At 39.7% G+C, this 22,471-nt stretch overlaps 2 protein-coding genes and 1 long non-coding RNA gene across 4 annotated transcripts in view; all 3 read left to right on the top strand.

Moving 5' to 3' along the window:
• Positions 1 to 22,471, top strand: part of LOC145552894 (uncharacterized) — a 262,036-nt gene that overhangs the window by 196,579 nt on the left and 42,986 nt on the right. The window lies entirely within an intron of this gene.
• Positions 2,586 to 8,553, top strand: LOC103470710 (natterin-3-like). Its single transcript, XM_008419341.2, has 4 exons — positions 2,586 to 2,885; positions 3,051 to 3,103; positions 7,053 to 7,134; positions 7,315 to 8,553. Exons 2-4 carry the CDS (start codon positions 3,101 to 3,103, stop codon positions 8,439 to 8,441), a joined length of 1,212 nt encoding a protein of 403 aa, XP_008417563.2. The 5' UTR covers positions 2,586 to 2,885; positions 3,051 to 3,100; the 3' UTR covers positions 8,442 to 8,553.
• LOC145552887 (natterin-3-like) lies at positions 13,698 to 21,489 on the top strand. 2 transcript variants are annotated; one of them, XM_081610965.1, is made up of 4 exons: positions 13,698 to 15,134; positions 15,298 to 15,350; positions 18,930 to 18,999; positions 19,148 to 21,489. In XM_081610965.1, exons 2-4 carry the CDS (start codon positions 15,348 to 15,350, stop codon positions 20,221 to 20,223), a joined length of 1,149 nt encoding a protein of 382 aa, XP_081467091.1. In that variant the 5' UTR covers positions 13,698 to 15,134; positions 15,298 to 15,347; the 3' UTR covers positions 20,224 to 21,489. The 2 variants fall into 2 exon arrangements, with proteins under 2 accessions (XP_081467091.1, XP_081467090.1); XM_081610964.1 differs by having other exon boundaries at positions 18,930 to 19,008.

Here is a 22,471-nt window from a genome sequence, read left to right as displayed (position 1 = left end):
TGCAGATGTTTTTCTTTGTCCTGATGAAACAGAAAACTCTTTATTCTAGGAATGTGCTTAATGTAACAGCTGCTGAATTGATGAAGTTCAGGTTGGAAAACAAGACATAATTTCAGTAGAAACAAGAACTTCTGCCTTTTCTGTATTAAACTGAAAAGACAGAAGTAACCAATCTGATATTTTGGAGGACTGTAGTTGAATATGATCAAGGTTTTTTGTTATCAGTATGATATTCTGAGCTAAAGGGATCATAAATATTGAATGAAAATGGCCCAAGAACACAGCCTTGAGGTACCTCACATGTGGCCTGTTTACTCTAATTCATAGTGCAGCACATCAAGCTAATGGCTGCAGATATCGCCTAATTGCAGAGTTGACCAAACATGTTTCAGCCAAACAAGAACAAAGCAACCGTTGTTTTAAATCCCACTTAAATCAGAGTTTATTAAACTTTTGTGTAGCATTAATGTTTTGTTTTGTTTATATTTATCCAAGACTTAATCGAAGAACAGAACCTGATTGGCCAAAACGTTCTGCATGTTCCCTGAGATGTTTTCCTGGTCGGTGTAACTCCATCACTGACATGTTTTATTCAGTTTTCACAATAATTCCTCAATCAGGCCTAAAACTGAAATTGAAAGAGGACATCTATAAAAAGCATAGCAGTAAGTTAAGCTGTGTTTTGCAGTTACATAAAGATTAATATATTTTATTTATGTCATGTGATAGGCCAAGTGTTACAGACATTTTATCCACAGGTTCTACTTTTAAATTTAGAAATGCAAAGTCTGAGATAAAGGACATAAAAATGTTTAATACAACGCAGTGCTTTATGATTCTGTTTTTTAAAGTATTTTTTTTTTATGTTTGGTTTCAGATCAACTTTAAAGGCTAAATGGATGTGAACTGACTTCACACCATGTTTTCGTTCACGCTTGCTGCCCTGAAGCCTCATGATGTTGTGATAATATCTGAGCTGTTGCTCAGATCCAGTAAAGAGCTTCATGATACTGAGCATCAACACGTTTAGAGACAAATGAGGAAGCTCCAGAGAACATCACAACTTAGCTGTATGGATGTGGTAGCATAATGCTGAGGGGTGATCTGCTGCATGAGAAGACTGGTGCATCTAATAAATTAGCATCAGAAGGAAAGACGTTTATATGGAAATGTTGGAGCAACACCTCAAGACGGGAGGTTGAAAAACGGCAGAGATGAGTTTTTTCAAGCGGATAATGACTCAAAGCATACCACTAAATTAGATAAATGGTGGCTTAAGGGCAAAAAAGTGAATATTTTGAAGTGCCTGTCATAAAAAATCCTCGTCTCAGTCCAATAGAAATCATGAGTGGAGCTACAAACCAATAGCAAACTGTTGTAAGACACATATGGGAGAAAACCATCCATCCATTTTCTTTCACCCTTGTCCCTCAGTGGGGTCAGGAGGGTTGCTGGTTCATCTCCAGCTAACGTTCCAGGCAAGAGGCAGGGTCACCTGGACAGGTCGCCAGTCTGTCGCAGGGCAACACAGAGACACACAGGACACACAACCATGCACACACACACTCACACCTAGGGATGGTTAGAGGCCAGTTAACCTGACAGTCATGTTTTTGGACTGTGGGAGGAAACCAGAGTACCTGGAGAAAACCCACCATGCACAGGGAGAACATGGAGACTCCATGCAGAAAGACCGGGAATCGAACCCAGAACCTTCTTGCTGCAAGGCAACAGCTCTACCAACTGCGCCACTGTGCAGCCTGGGAGAAATCCCAATAATTAATTACATTTTTATCTTAGTCAAGAATTTAGAAACTCTAAATCTGAGACAAAATACATAAAAAATGTTTAATACGATGCACTGCTTTTTGATTCTGTTTTAATAAAGTATTTTTTTTAAATACTTGGTTTCAGACAAACTTTAATGTGAACTGACTTCACACATCATGTTTTTGTTCACACTTTCTGCCCAGAAGCCTCATGATGTTGTGACAATATCTGAGCTGTTGCTGAGATCCAGTAAAGAGCTTCATGATACTGAGCACCAACACGCTTAGAGACAAATGAGGAAGCTCCAGAGAACATCACAACTTAGTGGTACGGATGTGGTAGCATAATGCTGAGGGGTGTTTTGCTGCATGAGAAGACTGGTGCATCTAATAAGTTAGCATCAGAAGGAAAGACGTTTACATGGAAATGTTGGAGCAACACCTCAAGACAGGTTGAAAAACGGCAGAGATGAGTTTTTTCAAGCGGATAATGACTCAAAGCATACCACTAAATTAGATAAATGGTGGCTTAAGGGCAAAAAGTGAATATTTTGAAGTGCCCATCATAAAAAATCCTCGTCTCAGTCCAATAGAAATCATGAGTGGAGCTACAAACCAATAGCAAACTGTTGTAAGACACATATGGAAGAAAACCCAACATGTTTGACCAAATTCTCACAGTTTGAAGGAAATTCTACTGAATCCAACAGGAAATGTAAACTTATGAATTTGATGAATATTTAGAAAACCCTAAAACTGGACAAGTTTAATCTGATTTAATGTTATATAGTGAGATAAAGGTGATGAGTTCATGAAATTATCTGCTTCAATAATTCAGATAAAATGCAGAATAACTACTGTAAGAACTTGGAGGGAACTGGTAACGACCAACAACCAATCCTGTGAGTCTGCACAAGTCGTGTCTTTATTTGGTGCTGTGTGAGTTGAACTAAGCTCTGATAGGCTCTTCAGGAAAATCCCCCTTCAGATAATCAGATATTAAAGAAGCAGCAGGCTGAGATGAAACCATTTCTACACCTAAAATCTGAGGTTTATTTCACCGACTGAACAAACCAAGACCTGGGAACTCTTCACCTGATCGGTCGTCTAAATCAGGTAAGATGTTCACCTTCTTAACTCTCAAATAACACATTGGGCCATCATTTTGATTTTAAACTGGATCTGGTCTTTGATAAAACAAATATCCATCGAGGTTTGGTCAATAACTGGTGGATTAATTTGGTAATATTTGAATAACTGAAACTGGTTTGTTATTTACAGCTACCTCTGCTGTCGTCCCTCGGCTGTGAAGAAGAGCTCAGCCAACAGAAATGGTAAAATAAACTAGCAGCCAGGGGTCCTTTTAAATCATAAATTTAAATAATAATAATTTAAAAAAGCTAAATAAGTGTTAAGTGTGCAAAAACAACCAGATATGCATTAGGTTCACTGATTGAAAATCTGGAATATTTTTTTTACGATTTGAAAATTATTTATCGTTCAAATTAGAAAATTCAAAAAAGACAAAATTGGACATTAGAGATAAAAATCTAATATATAAAAAATGATGCAGCTGTTTTTTCTTGTTATGGATTTGGAGTATTTGTTAGCATTAAATTAATTTCTCAAGATGACAGAGACTAACTCTGAATGATGGTATTCCAACTCATTTAATTAAAATAAATTCCAACTACCCAGCTAGCAAGCAAATGTTCGCACGACGTCCGTGAACGTAGTCTGAAAGTTGAACGGCGAATGTTCGGATCCGACGTTCAGTCTGAACATTCACTCTGAACATTCGTTCCCAATTAATGTAATTTTTTTTTTTTTTTGCTGTCATTTCACTTGATTTAGTTTTTATATCTTTAAAACTTTTATGGCTGTTATTTTTTTTTAGCAAATTTTTATTTTTTAATTCTTATACAAAGTGCATACTGTTTGAACGTTCTTGAACGTCTTCCGGACATTTTTATAAATGCTTTAAAAAATTTCCAAAACAAAAGTAGGCATTACAAAGAGCTTCTCTTTATTTCTCCCTACGAAACTTATGCATTTTTAAGAGTTTTTTTGTTTGTTTGTTTTGTTACTCTTGCTGTCATTCTAATGCCAACGTCTCTTCAATGTCTTTTAAAAAAAGTGTTCGGACTTGACGTTCGCCGAATTTTAATATATTTAAAACCTTTATGATGGTTAATATTTTTGACAAAATCTCTATTTTTAGCTGCGTCCGAATTCAGGGTCTGCATCCTTCGGAGGACGGATTTACAGGCCGATTACGTTATAGTGTAGCGACAAGGCCTGACCGAATTCAAAGACTCCTTCAAATGCGATATATATAAAAAAAAATTCCCTTCTCACCCTCCGCGGGTGGTCTGTTTCATCCTCTGAGCTCGGGTCCTCTACCAGAGGCCTGGGAGCTTGAGGGTTCTCCGCAGTATCTTGGCTGTGCCTAGAACTGCACATTTCTGGACTGAGATGTCTGATGTTGTTCCTGTATGGGATCTGTTTGAGCCACTGCTCCAGTTTGGGGGTGACTGTCTGCCCCGAGGGCCCCGATTACCACAGGCACCACTGTGGTCTTCACCTTCCAGGTCTTTTCCAGTTCCTCCCTGAGGCCCTGGTATTTCTCCAATTTCTCATGCTCCTTTTTCCTGATGTTGTAATCACTTGGTATTGCTACATCCACCACGACGGCTTTCCTCTGTTCTTTATCCACCACCACAATGTCCGGTTGGTTTGCCATTACCATCATCATATATATATATATATATATATATATATATATATATATATATATATATATATATATATATTCGCATCCACCTAAATGTGTAGTTGCGCCACTGGTCCGGTTTAACCTTCACGGCCCACCATATCCCATAATTCAATGAGGGTCCCAACCAGGCATTCAGGCAGAGCGTCAATGGCGGTAAAGGGCGACAAATTATTTTGCTAGTCTCAGCACGTTAGGCGCTTGTAACACTGCGCATGCGCACAGCAGATCGGACAGCGGAACCAATCGAGTCCACTCCCAGCTCAGGTCCTGGGAGTAGTTATAATTTTTAATACAAATTTTATAGCTAAACGTAAAACAAAAAGTCAGCACCAATGTAAAATTTTAAATACATTGAAGAGGTCATGAACATTGTTTTGAAAGCAATTACTACCAAGTAAAATTCTATTTACCTTTTACTGGCCTTAATTTGAGCTAATTTAATTTACTACTGTGCTGAAACCCTGTTTTAAAAACGTTGATATTTCTTATCCATGAATGCTCAGAGAAGGTGATGTTTCCTGTCAGATTAACTCAGAAAATGATGGCTTTCATAACTTTTTATCTAAACATGTTTGAGTTTAATTTGTTCTCTGCTGCACTGTCACAGTTCAGATTTCTCTAAAAACATACTTGAAGCGTTGCACATACAAACGGTTAAACACTGGGATTTTAACTAGAGGTGTGCCGATCGATCGGTCACTGATCATAATCGGCCGATTTTTGTGAAAAAGTGCATGATCAGTGATCGGCGATCATTGGCTCTTGTTGCCGATCACCTGCATCTCATTTCTCAGCCTGCCTGTGCAGCTGGTCTCCTCTTTCCTTCACACTGCACAAACGCGCAGCAACAAATCCTAAGCGATGTGGAACTATAACTATGACGCACTGAGTGAATGGGGACGTTTGCGTGTTGCGGCGGAAAATTGAAGCAGGTCAAAATGTATCAACACAACGAATCTAATACGACATAAAAACAATGTTATACTTGACGGAGTTTGGCTACATCGAGGCTCACTGCAGTAAAAAAGACATGGAGGATCAGATAGCAGGTAAAGCAGCACAGCTACAAACACTCACCCGGATTAGCATGACGGTCAGAAAGCTAAACAAATAACCCGCAAAATTATGTAAGTCTTGGAGCTGCGATGTAAGACGCTGGTTCTGCTCTCGCTGTTGAACCGCTGCTACGCTACAGGTAGTAATATTTCACAGACGGAGCGCTGCTTCTGCTCCACCTGGTAGTGACTCTCACACCGAACCTCTGCTTAAAGCTGCAGCATCTAACCTAAAAAATAAATTTTACATACGTATTAAAACTTTCGCTGTCCTAACATGAGACAGATAATCTCTAAAAAAATAATCGATCTCCTCCCTGCTCTCCATAATTACTCCGCTCAGTCAGAAACAGCCACTCAGGACTAGCAGTAATCAGCTAGCCGCCATGCTAACAGGAAGTTTTCATTCAGTAACTCAGGATTGTTTATTGTAATGGATCCTGTATTTGCCTTTGAATGTTAAGTTTTATACTTGAATTTTTTGGCAACGTTGAGAGGTTTTATTTTGGCTCTTTGCATAATTTAGCCTCTTCAGAGCCTCCATATGTTATCAGTCTGTTAAAGATAGTTTTACTGATAGCAGGACAATTTGCACAATGCCTGTTTGTTTAGTTTTCTTCTTGGAAAAAGTGATTAAAAACAAGTTTTTGTCTAAATTAAGGTGAATTCATGGTTCCTTTTTCCACATAATGTAACCGGTAGTGCTTTTGATTAAAAAAATAATAATAATAATTATGTGATCGGTAACGGTGATCGGTATCGGTGATCGGTATCGGCGATCAGCCCTCATGGGTGATCGGTATCGGCAAGAAAAAACCTGATCAGCACATCTCTAATTTTAACCATTTACATCCGCTGTCAATGGTAATGTGTAGGTCTAAAAACATATAATACATTAATCAAATAATTTAACGGTGGAATTCTGAGTTGTGCTAAACTTTTTCATCATCCATCATTTTGACTGACGGCGTCAAAAAATATCTGGTCATAATTTTTCCCATATATTTTTAAGTTAAAATAAAATGTTGTAATAATGACATTACATTTTTATTTGCTTTAATCAATAATCAACCAGATGAACAGAAAATCCACATCGTGCCATCAAACATCAAGCAGATGAATAACTTTAACTTTTTCTCCACAGTGATCAAATCCAGACTGTGGCTCCATAATATGTATGAAATTATTGCATTTAATATCGTGAAATACAGTGTGTGTATGAGTCCTGTATGGAAAGAGAGAAATTCATGCATTCATAAACTTACTTCATCCTGTAAGTTCCTTATATTAATGCAGCCTGTTAATTTTAAAGGAAGTACAACAGCAACTCCACCCTGTTTATTTATGTATATTCTTGTCCAAACAGTTAATTGAGTTAAGATGCTGTTTTCTTCAGGGTCACATTTGATCCTGTTTATAACTGATAATAACTTTGATTTCTGCTCCTTTCAGCTCCCGTTGCTGCTGCTGCTGCTGGTTCTGTCCTCAGCCAGTCCTCTGGACCCGGACTGGAACCGGCCGCCGGATGAAAACGGTAAGATGGTCGAGTCCTCCTGAGAATTAATGTTTGATTTTTGGAGTGGTGATGTTGGAGTTAGCATGTTGCCTCTAGCAAAGAAACAGCAAAGAACTTCATTCCACTTAGGATTAAACAGTTAAATGTGGCAACAACTCAAGAAGCAAATTAAACAATAAATACTCTTTTTCTTCACAGTCTCCTCTGTGAATCCACATCCTGCGGATGATGTTGCTAAAATCAAAGCTAAGTTGTACTTCTCAACAGTCCGACGTGTTCTGCCTTCTGCCCCGCTCAGACAGAAAAGCCCGGTTAACTCGACGCTGCCAGAGTTTGGTAGTACAGGAAAACTGCAATGGGAAAAATGGAACGGTTCCCCTCCTAATGGAGCCGTTGCCATTCATAACAGCTACGCTGATCGCATCGACTACGTCTGCAAAGTCGGGTGTCATTCTGGTTTTTACAACCCCAGCATGGGTTCTTACTGCCACTATCCAAATAAAAAAGAAGAGCATCGTTCCTCCAGCTTTCAAATCCTTGTGAATGAAGATAATTTCGAGATCATGGTGTGGAAGGAAGGTTCTTATGGTTCTGTTCCACAGAATTCAGTCAGAACCTGCTCCAGTGAGGAAATGTATGTGGGGAAGAACAAGTACGGCCTGGGGAAGGTTGATCCAAAGGATCAATGTTTTTATCTTCCCTGGGAGGGAAGTGAGTATTGGTACAGGAGCTATGAGGTTCTGACCCATGTGAAGGCTGAAGAGGATTTAATCTCTGATGTTAATTATCACACCGAAACTGCTAGAATTTTCAAAGAACCTCCAAAAACCTTGAGAAGCTCAACTGCTAAAAACCTTTCCAACATGAATGTGACGAAGACGGTTTCTCTGACGAAGACCACCACCGACCAGAGACGGTGGGACTGCAGCCATGCCTTCACAGTTGGTATAAAAACAACCATGAAAGCAGGAATTCCCGGCATTGGGGAAGGAAATATTGAAATCAATGCACAGACGACTCATACGTTCTCACATGGAAACACCTGGACAGAGCAGGTCTCCCATACTGTGTCGTTACAGCTTACCGTACCTCCAAACCACAGCTGCACTGTAAAGATGGTTGGTTATCAGTACAGTATGGACATTCCCTTCACCGCCCACCTCAAGCGAACCTATGAAGACGGAGAGACCAAAACAGTCATTGTCTCTGGATCGTATCATGGAGTCCAAGTTGGAGATATTGGGGCTGAAGTGGAAAAATGTAAACCTTTGTCCAAACGCTTTTCTGAAATGTTGGATATTTGGAGTGAAAACCTCCTGAAGTAAAGTTAGCATGACTTTACCAGGCTTTTCATGTAGAGCTTCAGCTTCATTTATGCTTTTCTATTCACACCCTTTGAATCTGTAACCATGCGATTATCAAAGGAGTGACTTTTATGTAATACTGATAAAAACCCAAAGCATTTTTATTAACCATCTGCTCGTTTAAGTTAATCTAGAAACAGACAAACTTTAAAGTTTATGAATGTACCCTCTGAGCTGTTCTATGCAATTTATTTGGCATTAATAAAGCTTATAAGCAATGAAAATTAATTTGGTGTTTTATTTATCATCAAGTATAACGAACTCATTTTCAAAATCAGATTATTTCAAAATGAGATTTGACCATTTTCACTTCTTATGACATAAATAATTATTGTTTTTAAAACTATTGACTATTGGTTTAGTTTGTGGGCAGTTTATCAAACCTGAGTGACGTTGGCCCCCCCACCTTCTTCAAATCAAACAAAATTGGTGTCAAACGTTTGTGCTACGTTTGTGCTGGTTTGTACAGCAAAAATTTTTGTTTGTGCCGCTATCATTTTAAAGATATAAAGAAATGTTTCTAGAGGTCATCCAAGGTCAACCAGCCCTCCCACCTTCTTCAAATCAGACAAAATTGGTGTCAATCAACTCGGCTACGTTTGTGCTGGTTTGTGCAGCAAAAATTTTTTGTTTGTGCTGCTTTGGCTTTGAAGATATTAATGAAAGTGTAAAGGTCAAAAGGTCAACCAGACTCAACTTTTATGAAATCCAACTTTATTTATATCTTTAAAATGATAGCGGCACAAACAAAAAATTTTGCTGCACAAATGTTTGACACCAATTTTGTCTGATTTGAAGAAGGTGGGGGGGCCAACTTCACTCAGGTGTTTATCATGCTTATTTTTCAGAGGCTTAAACAGATCAGAGAGCAAACAGAGAACATTTATACCTTAAAGTTAATTTATTTTCTCAGAAGAGACAGTCAAAATGTTTTTAAACATTTCTATTTAATATTTTGATGGCTCAGTTTTCCAGAATGTATTCCTGAGGCATTTAGAAAAGGCCTAGAGTGTTTGTTATGTTTTTTGATTAATCCAAATGCAGCAGGCTGAGATGTCAAGTAGCATTGAAGATTTAATGAAAGAAAAATGATTAAAAAAAAAAAAAAACTTACAAAAATCTCAGAGAACCAAAGGAGCCAGAGAAGAACAAAAACATGAATCCAAGGAGAGGAACAGCAGGGAATCAACGAGGAGAGAACGGGAGGAACCGGCGAGGAGCGAGAGGAGAAAAGATGCACAAGGAGGCTGAACGCTGGAAGGAGTTAGCTGGTTGGCTAACCCTTTCAGGGCTAGAGGGGAGAGAGGGAAAGAGAGGTACAGGGGCGAGGAAATGAGTCCAACAGTAAAGCAACACTAAAACATCCATCCATTTTCTTGCACCCTTGTCCCTCAGTGGGGTCAGGAGGGTTGCTGGTGCCTCTCCAGCTGGCGTACCGGGTGAGAGGCGGGGTCACCTGGACAGGTCGCCAGTCTGTCACAGGGCAACACAGAGACACACAGGACACACAACCATGCACACTCACACCTAGAGACAATTTAGACAGACCAATTAACCTGACAGTCATGTTTTTGGACTGTGGGAGGAAACCGGAGTACCTGGAGAAAACCCACCATGCACAGGGAGAACATGGAGACTCCATGCAGAAAGACTGGGAATTGAACCCAGAACCTTCTTGCTGCAAGGCAACAGCTCTATCAACTGCGCCACTGTGCAGCCCCACTAAAACATAATTAGAGTAACTAAGAATAACTAGACATGAGAAATAAACTAGAATCACTAAGAACTGAACCAAAGAAAAACAGAAACAAAACTGATTTAATCAAAATAAAAAGACAAAAATAATTAAACTAGAATCAAATCAAACTCCAAAACAATCAAAGACCCTTTAAGGGTTTATATTGAGCCTAAAATATCCAACATGCATTAAAACTCATATCTAATAAGACATTTTATAAGAAGGTCTCAGGTTTTTAGGTTCATGCTGAGGATGAACCTAAAGCTGAGGAGGATTTCTACAGGTGAGCGGAGAGACTGAACACGGCGGGCGGCTGAGGGTTGATGCTTACAGGGTCAGAGCAGCTTTACGGACGAACCGCACAATAAACTTATATCATCCCGGTCTGAACAAACGGGAGGCGGAACATGGCTGGTAGATGAGTTTCTGAACGGAGGAGCCGTAAATATCCCGTGTTGCTCCCCCGGTCTACAAAGAAGTAACTGGTAGGGAAGCTCAAAGGTGGAAAAAATAGACTGATGTTGATATCCGATAGTAACACTGGTGTTATGGAAGATTTACCAATATTTTATTTCATAATTGTTTTTATCCGATTACTCGATTAATCGTAAGAAAAATCTATAGATTACTCGATTACTAAAATAATCGTTTACAACAGCCTTAACATGGATCGCTCTGGCCTTCCTCATTCCTCTGGTTCTGCAGAGTTGGAGGAGATCCACCAGACTTCCTATCATTTCACTACACATCCTTACAATCTGTTCAGTCTGTGTTTACGTTTCAGCAACTCAAACCAACAAATTAAAGAAAATGTTAAAACCGACTCGATAAAACAAGAGGAAAACATTTTCTTGTATTAAACTCTTTAATACAAGCGCAGGTGGGCCTTAGCACAGACCGCATCTGTGATTAACCTCAAAGGTCAAGCGGTTGTTGATAACTGTCCCAACAGCCTCAGCAGCCTGACCATGATAAAACCGGGTCAGGCAGAAACTTCTTCCTAAAATCAATTATCTCAGTCAAGACAATCCTTCACCACAGAGCGAAGACACAATTAGAGTCATCAGCAAAACTTTATAACATGTCTGCCCTTAGTTTGACTCAATAGGAGACAAACTGAATAAAAGTGGTGACATTATTTGTTTGTACTTAAAGAATGTCAGAAGGTAGATATCAATCAATCAAGATTTTCTAGTCTTGCAGCAAGTGAGCTGAACAAGTACAAAGCAACCACGACTTTAAACGGTATTTAAAATGTACTTGATTATACTTCTGTGAAGTGTTACATTGTTTTTACTACGTTCAGGCAACAGGAGTCGATCCGGAGACAGAACCTCACACTCCGCCAATCCTATGGGACGTTTTCCTGATTCATTACATATTTCATGCAGTTTTTTAAATAATCCCCTAAAAGTAAAAGCCAGTAACTTAAGCAATGTTCTGCAGATACATAAGCAATGATAATATTTTCTCATTTATTTTATGTGGTAGATTGAGCCACAGGTCTTACTTCCCCAGTTAAGTAAAGATCAACAAAAGAGGTTAAGTGGAGTTTCCATTTCAAATATTATTGTTTTTGCACAATTTTATAAAATACCTACAAGACCTGGAGTGGCAGTTTGGATAAATCTTCCCAGTGGGAAAAATCCTTTGGAATATTTTAGTTTTATTTAAGAAATTATGAAAAACTAACTAACAGAAAACATGGCGAACACAGGGAGCCAGAGTAGAACAAAAACAGAAATCCAGAACAAAAGGCAGCAGGTAAACCAGTGAAGTAATGGGAAGATATCAGGAGAAACCAGTAAGAGGTGGCTGTGGAGAATAATAATAATAAAACTAGAATCAAACCTCAAAACAACCCAGGACCTGACAATGCAGGTCGTCTGGTTTAATCTGATCTGCTTGCTCAGGATTACCCAACATGGAGAAGCTGCATTCAGTTTTAATGCTCCTGTAATCTGGTCTAGTTTCCAGAAAAATGGTAAAAAGGCAACTTTAGTTATACAAGTAAACTTCCAGCCACAACAACTCAAAGTGCTCGGACAACAAAGTTAAAAGCAACATATATTAAGAAAAAACACATCCAACCGAATCAAAACCAATGAAACACTGAGTTCCTTTAAATCAGAACATTTCGTTTATTTGAATAAAAACAGACTTATTCTCGTCTAGATTACAACTTTATTACTTCTTTATCTTTCCATTGCAATGTAATTTTTCCTTTTTGCTTGTTAATTGTGTTGTACAGATCTGACTGACATATTTCTGCTTCCACTGGTTCTTATTGTTGTTTTTCTTCAAGGTTCTTTTCTGGAACTTGGAAGATGCAGAAGTCCTTAACGTGTGCTGCACGTTTTAAATGTTCCCAATATCAACACCATCAGCCCAAATCATGGCAAACAATCAAAGTTTGTTGTCTGCATTTCACATAATTTCTCATAATCAAGTTCAGATAATCCACTACTACTGTGGATTAAATCCTTTGAAGCACCTTCAGCCTGCAGCATCTAACAGATTTAGTGATTAACTGACTCAAAACAATTTAAAAGATGTGAAACATCAATCAGTCGTAGTCTATTCAAGTAACTAATATGTCAAGTTCCCATCACTGCTTTTATAAACCACACAGCAGAAAAGTAGAACAATGATTCATAATGGCGTTGAGGTTTTAACACCACAGAAATATGTGTGAGTTGAACAAGTACAAAGCAACCACAACTATAAATGGTATTAAAATGCTTCATTAGACTTTTGCATTGCATAATTTTTTCTTTTAGGCAACAGGTGCCAAAGTTTTCCTGATTGATGCGCTATAAAGTTTAATGTTTTTCATATTTTATGCAGTTTTCAAAATAATCCTTCAATGTCTGTAAAGCAGTAATTTAAGATATGAAATAAAGGTCGTTAATATTTTCTCATTTACTTTATGTTGTAGGTCTGGCCACAGGTTTAAGTTTTATGAAATAAGAATTTAGAAATGCAAAGTTTGAATAAGATAAAGTACATTTATTACAACAAACTACTTTATTATCCAGTTTTGATAACTTTAAATATTAAAAGGTTGTTTGCCTTCAGATTAACTTTAGTATGTAACCATGACGATGACCCCTGACTTCACAACTCATGTTTTCTGTCACATTTTCTGCTCAGCAACTTCATGCAGTTTGTGATAATATATGATCTGCTAAACCAATAAATAAGAAATAACACAAAGAAGAGTTTAATGATAAATCATAAGGTTTGGTCAAGAAAGCGGGAAGTTTGTGATTCTGATGACAACGTTGTGGTAAGGATGTGGTAAAGTCACTTCAAGTTTCTGTGTCATTTGCTCTACAAAGATCAAATGGTCTTTGTATGAGTCTACAAACTAATAGCCATTAATATATATATATATATATATATATATATATATATATATATATATATATATATATATATATATATATATATATATATATATATATATATATATATATATATAAAATTCCCTTCTCACCCTCCGCGGGTGGTCTGTTTCATCCTCTGAGCTCGGGTCCTCTACCAGAGGCCTGGGAGCTTGAGGTTCTCCTCCAGTATCTTGGCTGTGCCTAGAACTGCACATTTCTGGACTGAGATGTCTGATGTTGTTCCTGGGATCTGTTTGAGCCACTGCTCCAGTTTGGGGGTGACTGTCTGCCCCGAGGGCCCCGATGACCACAGGCACCACTGTGGTCTTCACCTTCCAGGTCTTTTCCAGTTCCTCCCTGAGGCCCTGGTATTTCTCCAGTTTCTCATGCTCCTTTATCCTGATGTTGTAGTCACTTGGTATTGCTACATCCACCACAACGGCTTTCCTCTGTTCTTTATCCACCACCACAATGTCCGGTTGGTTCGCCATCTTGTCTGTCTGGATCTGGAAGTCCCACAGGATCTTAGCTCAGGAAATTGTTGAAGGGGGGAGGGGAGCAGCGCGTTTCTCGATTGATTTTTACCCAGAAAGCACATGGGCAAAAACCGTTAGTGAAACGGTCACTGGGGCTTTAACATATTAATTCCTCATATGTTAGCATAAAGGCTTGTTTTGAAGTATAAGCTGCTACTTACAGGCTTCAAAGAATTCGACCTGGAATGCAGCGTTCATAACAAACACATCTGCTCTACCGCTAGCAAACAACCGTACTGATTAAATAACATAAAAGTCAAGCAGTTCCCTAAAAGTCCAACAGATGGCAGCAATGCGCCATGCAAAACAAAACACCCTCAGTTTACAGGACACACTTCCTGCTACAGAGCCCCCTGGTGGTTGAAGAAAAATCCACATATAAACCGGAAAATACAATATATGAAAAAAAATCTGAATGCTCTCTGGTATTGTTCAGGGGGCCGGACCAAATGTGGAGGCGGGCCGGATCCGGCCCGCGGGCCGTAGTTTGGGGACCACTGTTCTACCAAATCCTAAGGAAATGTATGTAAGCTACTGAATTTGAAGAAAGTTTTTAAAAACTTAATAAGTTTTCTCTCTTATTATTCTGTTATTCTGGGTGATTCTAACCGAATCAGATGTCATAGAGGAAACCCAGACAATGGCATAATCTGCTTTAGCTTTATTTCATTTGATTTCATGTGTAAATGCAATACAAAAACATTCGGCTACAATTCAGCATATTTACCAGAATAACTCTGAGAGAACTGGAAACGACCAACAACCAGTCATGTGCGTCTGCAGAAGTCCTTCCTTTATTTGGTGTTGAGTGTAATGAACTGAGCTCTGATAGGCTCTTTAGAAAAATCCTCCTTCAGATAATCAGGTATTAAAGAAGCAGCAGGTTGAGATGAAACCATTTCTACATTTAAAACAAACCTGCAGGTTTCTGCTATAAAGACGATCTGAGAAATATTCACCTGGTGAAAGACTCTTCACTCGTCTAAATCAGGTAGGATGTTTGTCTTTTTGACTCTGTCCTCTAAAATAATAATTCAGCTTTATGATTTAGTGAGGGATAAAACAAATCCAGCTAGTTTAGTTTTATAACTGGTTGGTTAGTTTGGCATTTTTGAATGGTAGTAACTAAAAGTGATTTGTCTCTTTATTTACAGCTGCTGCTGCTGTTCTGTCACTGCTGTGAAGGAGAAACCAACAGGCAGAGATGGTAAAATAAAACTATTTATTTTTAACCCGAAAGTCAAACAATTCATTTTAAATGATGCAAAAATGTTTTAAACGTACCTAAACTACCTTGAAGCATTAAAGCACATTAAATATAATATAAATAGAATAATCTAGATGATGACTTGAAAAATTATTTATCAATCCTTCAAACCAGGGAAAGATACCGATGATATTATTTACAACAAATAATGCAGCAGCTTCTTGTTATTGATTTTTTTAAATGAAAGATACATGAGTATGCAAAATAAACACCTATATTATTCTAATAAATAATAAAAGATTGACTCCTTCCCAGCCCATTTTCATTTAGGTTTTCTTTGCATCTTACTCTATTAAAACTAGTAAAATAAAATAAACCCAAAATAAGCTGAACAATAAAACAGAATGATAAACTCCATAACTGGAAGCGGCGCTAAGCTCCCTAAACCATTCATGGTTATTTCCGACATCATTTTAAACCCTCAATCGGTCTGCAGCAAACATCGCAGTCAGACAGCAGGGAGTTTGTCCCATCAGACCATCAATTCCCAAAACAACACACATAAAAAAAAACCTTGTAAAAGCTCAGATGGGGTCAGTGCGACTCTGCTGGAGAGCACAGAGTGAAAAACTTCAAAACGACTCTGAGACCACAGGAGGGTTAAATATCCAACCGGCTGAAAGGACATTTTACAGAGAAAAGGTTTTGGAGCAAAGACCAGTTTCTAACATGCTGCTTATTGAGTGATCTAGAACTGCAGAGCAGATTCTCATGCAGAAGTTGAGCTAAAATCAAAATGGGAACGACGCCAGACGGGACATGTTGACATCAGTCAACGTAACAATTGTTTCACAAATTCTGCACCATTTTTGCATCAGTTGTTTCAAAAACTGTCTTGTGGTTTTTACGCTGAAGTTTAAAAGACTTCAGACCTTTGCAGTATTTTTCTTGCAAAACTCAAGTTACAAGATCGACCATTTTCATCACACTGTGGTGCAAAAAGCACCAAAGTGGCTGATTCTTTAAATGTGGCAACGTTTTAGAGGTTTTTGATTCCCATTAGATGAAATCTGCCCCATTTGGCCCCAAACCGATGACTCATAACCAGATTGCTAATCCCAAATTAGGTGCCTTTCAGTCCTTCGCTGTTTTATTTGCGGCATCGTGGAATCATCTACGAGTGTTTGCAGAGTTACCATTTGGCCCCGGATGAAAGCTGAGAGTTGTCTGAATTAAACAACATTTTCTGATCCTACATTATTTAGGCGTTTCTTTATTCAGGAGGCTGTAGCAGTAAAACCTTTAAATTTAACTTTGTTTATGAAAAATTGTGTCAAACTACAGTAACTTCATGATTCAAGGACGTAATTATGATTTAAATTATTTGTTTTTATAAAACATATTTAATTAAAATTTATGTTTCTATGAAGAACGGGTGATAAAGAAAATGGTACCGTAGAAACTTATTGTGCATTAATTAACATTAAGTGAAATCTGAAGAATAATTATTGGAAAGTCCTCTCAGAAAGTTCAAATTAAATATTTTACTTGATTTTTAACATTCCTGAAAAATGTAGTCACCAGAAAGACACGGAAAAGAAGATTTTATCATTTGTGGAAGAGAAGCAGAATCTCGCTGCAAGGAAAACGACGTTCTGAGAGTCTGAGCTCCAAGCCGGGATAAAAACCCGGGAGGAGAGGAAACGTTTCATAGGGTGAGGTTTTCACAACTAGTGAGTAAAGTTTGGATTATAATTTGGACTTGGTGCAGAAGAGGAATCACCAAGTTTCCTTACTAGAGAAGAACAATCGCAGGATCTGGAACGTTATCAGAAACAAGATGGAGTCTGTCTGCTCATTATTACACGCTGCTCTCCGCTCCAGTTTTCAGCTGGTTCCGATCAAGAACAGAGATTTCTGTGTATCAATAGCTGATTTATAAGAGAAATCACATATGGGGAACCAACAGGTTCAATCCTGGAGCTCAAAAACCTCCAGCTGATCCAGAAGCTGCTGCTGGAGTTCTGACTAAAACCAGGAAGATGGAGACACCACCCAGTTCTACACCACCCAGTTCTACACCACCCAGTTCTACACCACCCAGTTCTACACCACCCAGTTCTACACCACCCAGTTCTACACCACCCAGTTCTACATCATGCAGCTCTACACCACCCAGTTCTACACCACCCAGTTCTACACCACCCAGCTCTACACCACCCAGTTCTACATCACCCAGCTCTACACCACCCAGTTCTACACCACCCAGTTCTACACCACCCAGTTCTACACCACCCAGTTCTACATCACCCAGTTCTACACCACCCAGTTCTACACCACCCAGTTCTACACCACCCAGTTCTACGCCACCCGGTTCTACATCACCCAGTTCTACACCACTCAGTTCTACACCACCCAGCTCTACATCACGCAGCTCTACACCACCCAGCTCTACACCACCCAGTTCTACACCACCCAGTTCTACACCACCCAGTTCTACATCACCCAGCTCTACACCACCCAGTTCTACATCACCCAGTTCTACACCACCCAGCTCTACACCACCCAGTTCTACATCACCCAGTTCTACACCACCCAGTTCTACACCACCCAGTTCTACACCACCCAGCTCTACACCACCCAGTTCTACACCACCCAGTTCTACACCACCCAGTTCTACACCACCCAGTTCTACACCACCCAGTTCTACATCACGCAGCTCTACACCACCCAGTTCTACACCACCCAGTTCTACACCACCCAGTTCTACATCACCCAGTTCTACACCACCCAGTTCTACACCACCCAGCTCTACACCACCCAGTTCTACACCACCCAGTTCTACACCACCCAGTTCTACACCACCCAGTTCTACATCACCCAGTTCTACACCACCCAGTTCTACACCACCCAGTTCTACATCACCCAGTTCTACACCACCCAGTTCTACATCACCCAGTTCTACACCACCCAGTTCTACACCACCCAGCTCTACACCACCCAGCTCTACACCACCCAGTTCTACACCACCCAGTTCTACACCACCCAGTTCTACACCACCCAGTTCTACACCACCAGCTAATCCAGAAGCTGCTGCTGGGGTTCTGACTAAAACCAGGAAGATGGAGACACCACCCAGTTCTACACCACCCAGTTCTACATCATGCAGCTCTACACCACCCAGTTCTACACCACCCAGTTCTACACCACCCAGTTCTACACCACCCAGTTCTACACCACCCAGTTCTACACCACCCAGTTCTACACCACCCAGTTCTACACCACCCAGTTCTACACCACCCAGTTCTACACCACCCAGTTCTACACCACCCAGTTCTACACCACCCAGTTCTACACCACCCAGTTCTACACCACCCAGTTCTGACATCCTTCCACTGACAGAATAGACTTTGCTTATGGCAATGATTAATAATTAGTAAATCAGATCACAAATTACCCGTTGATTACTCGTAGGCATTTTGAGAGTCCCAGCTAAAGGGTTAAAGTTCTGTTTCCATTACAGCAGAACTTTATCTTGATTATAACTAATATAATATTTTTGATTTCTGCTCCTTTTAGTTGCCGTTGCTGTTGTTGCTGTTTCTGCCTCCAGCCAGTCCTCTGGACCTGGAGAGGAACCGACCACCAGGTGAAAACTGTAAGGGGAAAGATCCCTTCTTCTTTTTTAAAGATATGTTTCTGTAGAGCTGATGTTGGAGTAAGTATGTTACCGTTAGCACAGAAGCAGAAATACTCTTAAATAAAAATGGAGTATAAAAATAATCTCTTTTTTACAGCTCTTTCCTGGAACCCAGATCCATCAGACGGTGTTGCTAAAATCATCTCCATCTCAATAATCCGACGTGTTTTGCCTTCTGCTCCGTTCAGACAGAAAATCCCAGTTAACTCGACGCTCCCAGAGTTCAGTAATACAGGAAAACTGCAGTGGGTGACATGGGAGGGTTCCCTTCCCAATGGAGCCGTTTCTATTTACAACAATTATGAAGAACGAATCGACTTCGTCTGCAAAGTCGGATGTGATTCTGGTTTCTACAACCCCAGCAAAGGCCCTTACTGCCACTACCCTGATCAGAAAGAAGAGCATCGTTCCTCCTCTTTTGAAATCCTTGTGAATGAAGATAACTTTGAAATCTTGCAGTGGAAGGAAGGTTCTTATGGTTCTGTTCCTCAGAATTCAGTCAGAACCTGCTCCAGTGAGGAAATGTATGTAGGGAAGAACAAGTACGGCTTGGGGAAGGTTGATCCAAAGAGTCGCCTCTTTTATCTTCCCTGGAAGGGGAAGGAATATTGTTACAAGAAGTATGAGGTTCTGACCCAGACGAAGGCTGACAAAGATCTCATCTCTGATGTCAGGTACCACACAGATCAAGCTACAGTTTGGAAAGCTCCTCCGAAAACCCTCCAAAGCTCCACTACTGTCAACCATGCCCTCAGTGATGTGACCAAAACAGTTTCTCTGACTAAAACCACCACAGATGAGAGACGGTGGGACATCAGCTCCTCCATCACCGTCGGTGTAACAACGACCATCAAAACAGGAATTCCCGGCATTGTGGAAGGAAATATTGAAATCAATGCACAGACGACTCATACGTTCTCAGGTGGAAACACCTGGACAGAGGAGGTCTCCCACTCTGTGTCGTTACAGCTTACCGTACCTCCACACCACAGCTGCACTGTAAAGATGGTTGGTTATCAGTACAGTATGGACATTCCCTTCACCGCCCGCCTGAACCGGACCTATGAAGACGGAGAGACCAGATCAGTCATCATGACTGGAACGTATCATGGAGTCCAGGTTGGAGAAATTAGAGCCGAGGTGGAAAGATGTAAACCTTTGTCTCGTTCTTAAGCCTTTTCAAGCTAAACACAGGAAGGAAACTGAAAACTGCTAAAGTATAATTAGTAAAACTTTACCAGGCATCTGACACGGAGCTCCAGCTTCACCTCTGCTTTTCAATCCAGACTCTATAAATGTAACCAGTTGGATTCATGCAGGATATTTCTGGTACATTTCAGGCCTTTTGGTTTAATATGTTCAGAAAGTTATCTTTACCAAAGTATTTTCACCAGTGATCATTTACTTGTTGTGCACAGAACTTAATTATTCTCCTAAATCGTTTTAAAATTAATGCAAACATCACAATTAGAGACAAATGGGAGAAAAACTGCTTGTAGAAATGAACCAGAACAACATGGAGGCTTTATAGCAGCAGTAACTGGTACTGGAGGATAACTAGCTAACTAGCTAGCTAACTAACCAACTAACTGCTGAGTCAGTTTGTTAGTTTGTAAATATTCATTGAAACGTATCAAAAACAAACAAACCCTCGTTTTAACCTGCAGCAGCATCATTTCTGTCTGCTGTCACATCCACACTAACCTGCTGGTTTTACTGCTACATGCCAGTTAATAATTATGGAAATTATTGTGAACAGAGAAATGTATAAACTTACAGGGATATTACCCATAATGCTTCAGTCATATGTCTGCATGACGTTCTGTATGTAATGTTTTATGAAGAACATGACATATTTTATTAACAATCATCTAATTTAAAGCTTATTCACATCCAGATGAATCATTGTGAGCCATTCTATGTATTTTTTTGCCATTAATCAAATTTATAACGATGAAAATGTTACGATCTGTGTTGTTCAGTATAGTTATTTTGGGATTTTCTGTGTTTAGTCCTGTTTCCCCGAGTCTGTGTTGTCCTGTCAGCCCTTGATTGTTCCCAGGTGTCTAGTTCCCTTGACTGCCCTCGTGTATTTAAGTCCACCTGTTGTCTCTGTCTCTTGTCTCAGTTGCATGTCGTCCTTCTACGTCTCTGTCAGTCAGTTTCCTCAGTTGAACTGAGAAGTCCTGAGGTTGCTTGGTTCAGGCTTCTGTCTCAATGTCGGTATTAGCTGTGTGCTAATTTGCTGCCGTGCTGCCTGTGCTGGACTGTGAGCTCTACCATTAAATGCTTCATTTTTTCATCTATAACCTGAGTCCTGCGTCTCTGCTCGCCTACAACCACATCACTTTATGACAGAAAATAAGACTGTTGTTTTGTTTCAAGCCTACATGAACTAATTATTAAATTGTATAAAATTACAGTTTCAAAATGAACCTTTTCTTTCATGAAAGAAAACACCTGGACAGAGGAGTCCAGGTGTTGGAAAAAAAAAGATGAATCTTTGTGTTTCCTGTTTGGCCATAAAGCTCTGAAGTGTCAGAAGCTTAAATTCCCCAATGAACCGCAGGACCAGCAGGAAGAAGAAGGAAACTGATCAGCACCAGGCCCTGTGTGAGGCACAGCTGCACTGCATGCTGTTGATTTTATGTTTCTAACAGAAACATGATTGGATGGAAACAATGAAGCACCTGTACTGATCAAAACAGCCCTATTGAATATTCGACTGATTCAATGACGAAAGGGAGTCGGGTGGATTTTCAGATGAACTTTAGTGAATTAATAATGAACGAATCTTACGTACTAATACATGACAGAACTCAGCCAAGAAACAAAGTAAGTGCGGCAGTTACAAAATAACTATCATCACCATGGCAACAGGTTCCAGGGCAACCTGGGATACGCAGTCCGCTTTGCCATAGGCCACAAAGTCCGCCTTCTAACCAGATACCATCTATGAAATGGCAACTAAATCTATGAAACAACTGCAACCAAAATAGTTATACCAAACCATAACATCCCAAATAATAAGTCCCAAACAAATTCTCAACAAGCCCCTCCTAATTTTATTTCTTAAAGGGCAGAATTATGTGTTTTCCAGGCACATAAAGACATTTTAAAATTCCACGAGGTAGCTATGTTGGTGCTGTTGGCTTAAAGCTGGGATTAAATATCATCATTAAATCATTTCTCTGAGATTTTCTGTGAGGTTCTAGTAATAGAAGCCAGTCGAGTGGCTCAGATCGTCTGAGTAACTGCTGTAAACTGAGAGTCTACAGTGGCGGTTCTCAACTTGGGCGGTCCTGCCCCCCAGGGGGTGTTCAGAGGGACGGCAGGAGGCGCTGGCCCAAAAAAGGTTGAGAAACACTACAGTGAAGAAAACCTTATTTTAATTTGACTCATTTATTTGTCCTTCTGGTGT

Source organism: Poecilia reticulata, chromosome 9 (assembly GCF_904066995.2).
Source record: "Poecilia reticulata chromosome 9, P_reticulata-male-v2, whole genome shotgun sequence".
NCBI classification, from domain to species: Eukaryota; Metazoa; Chordata; class Actinopteri; order Cyprinodontiformes; family Poeciliidae; genus Poecilia; species Poecilia reticulata.
This window is presented reverse-complemented; position numbering and strand designations above follow the sequence as displayed.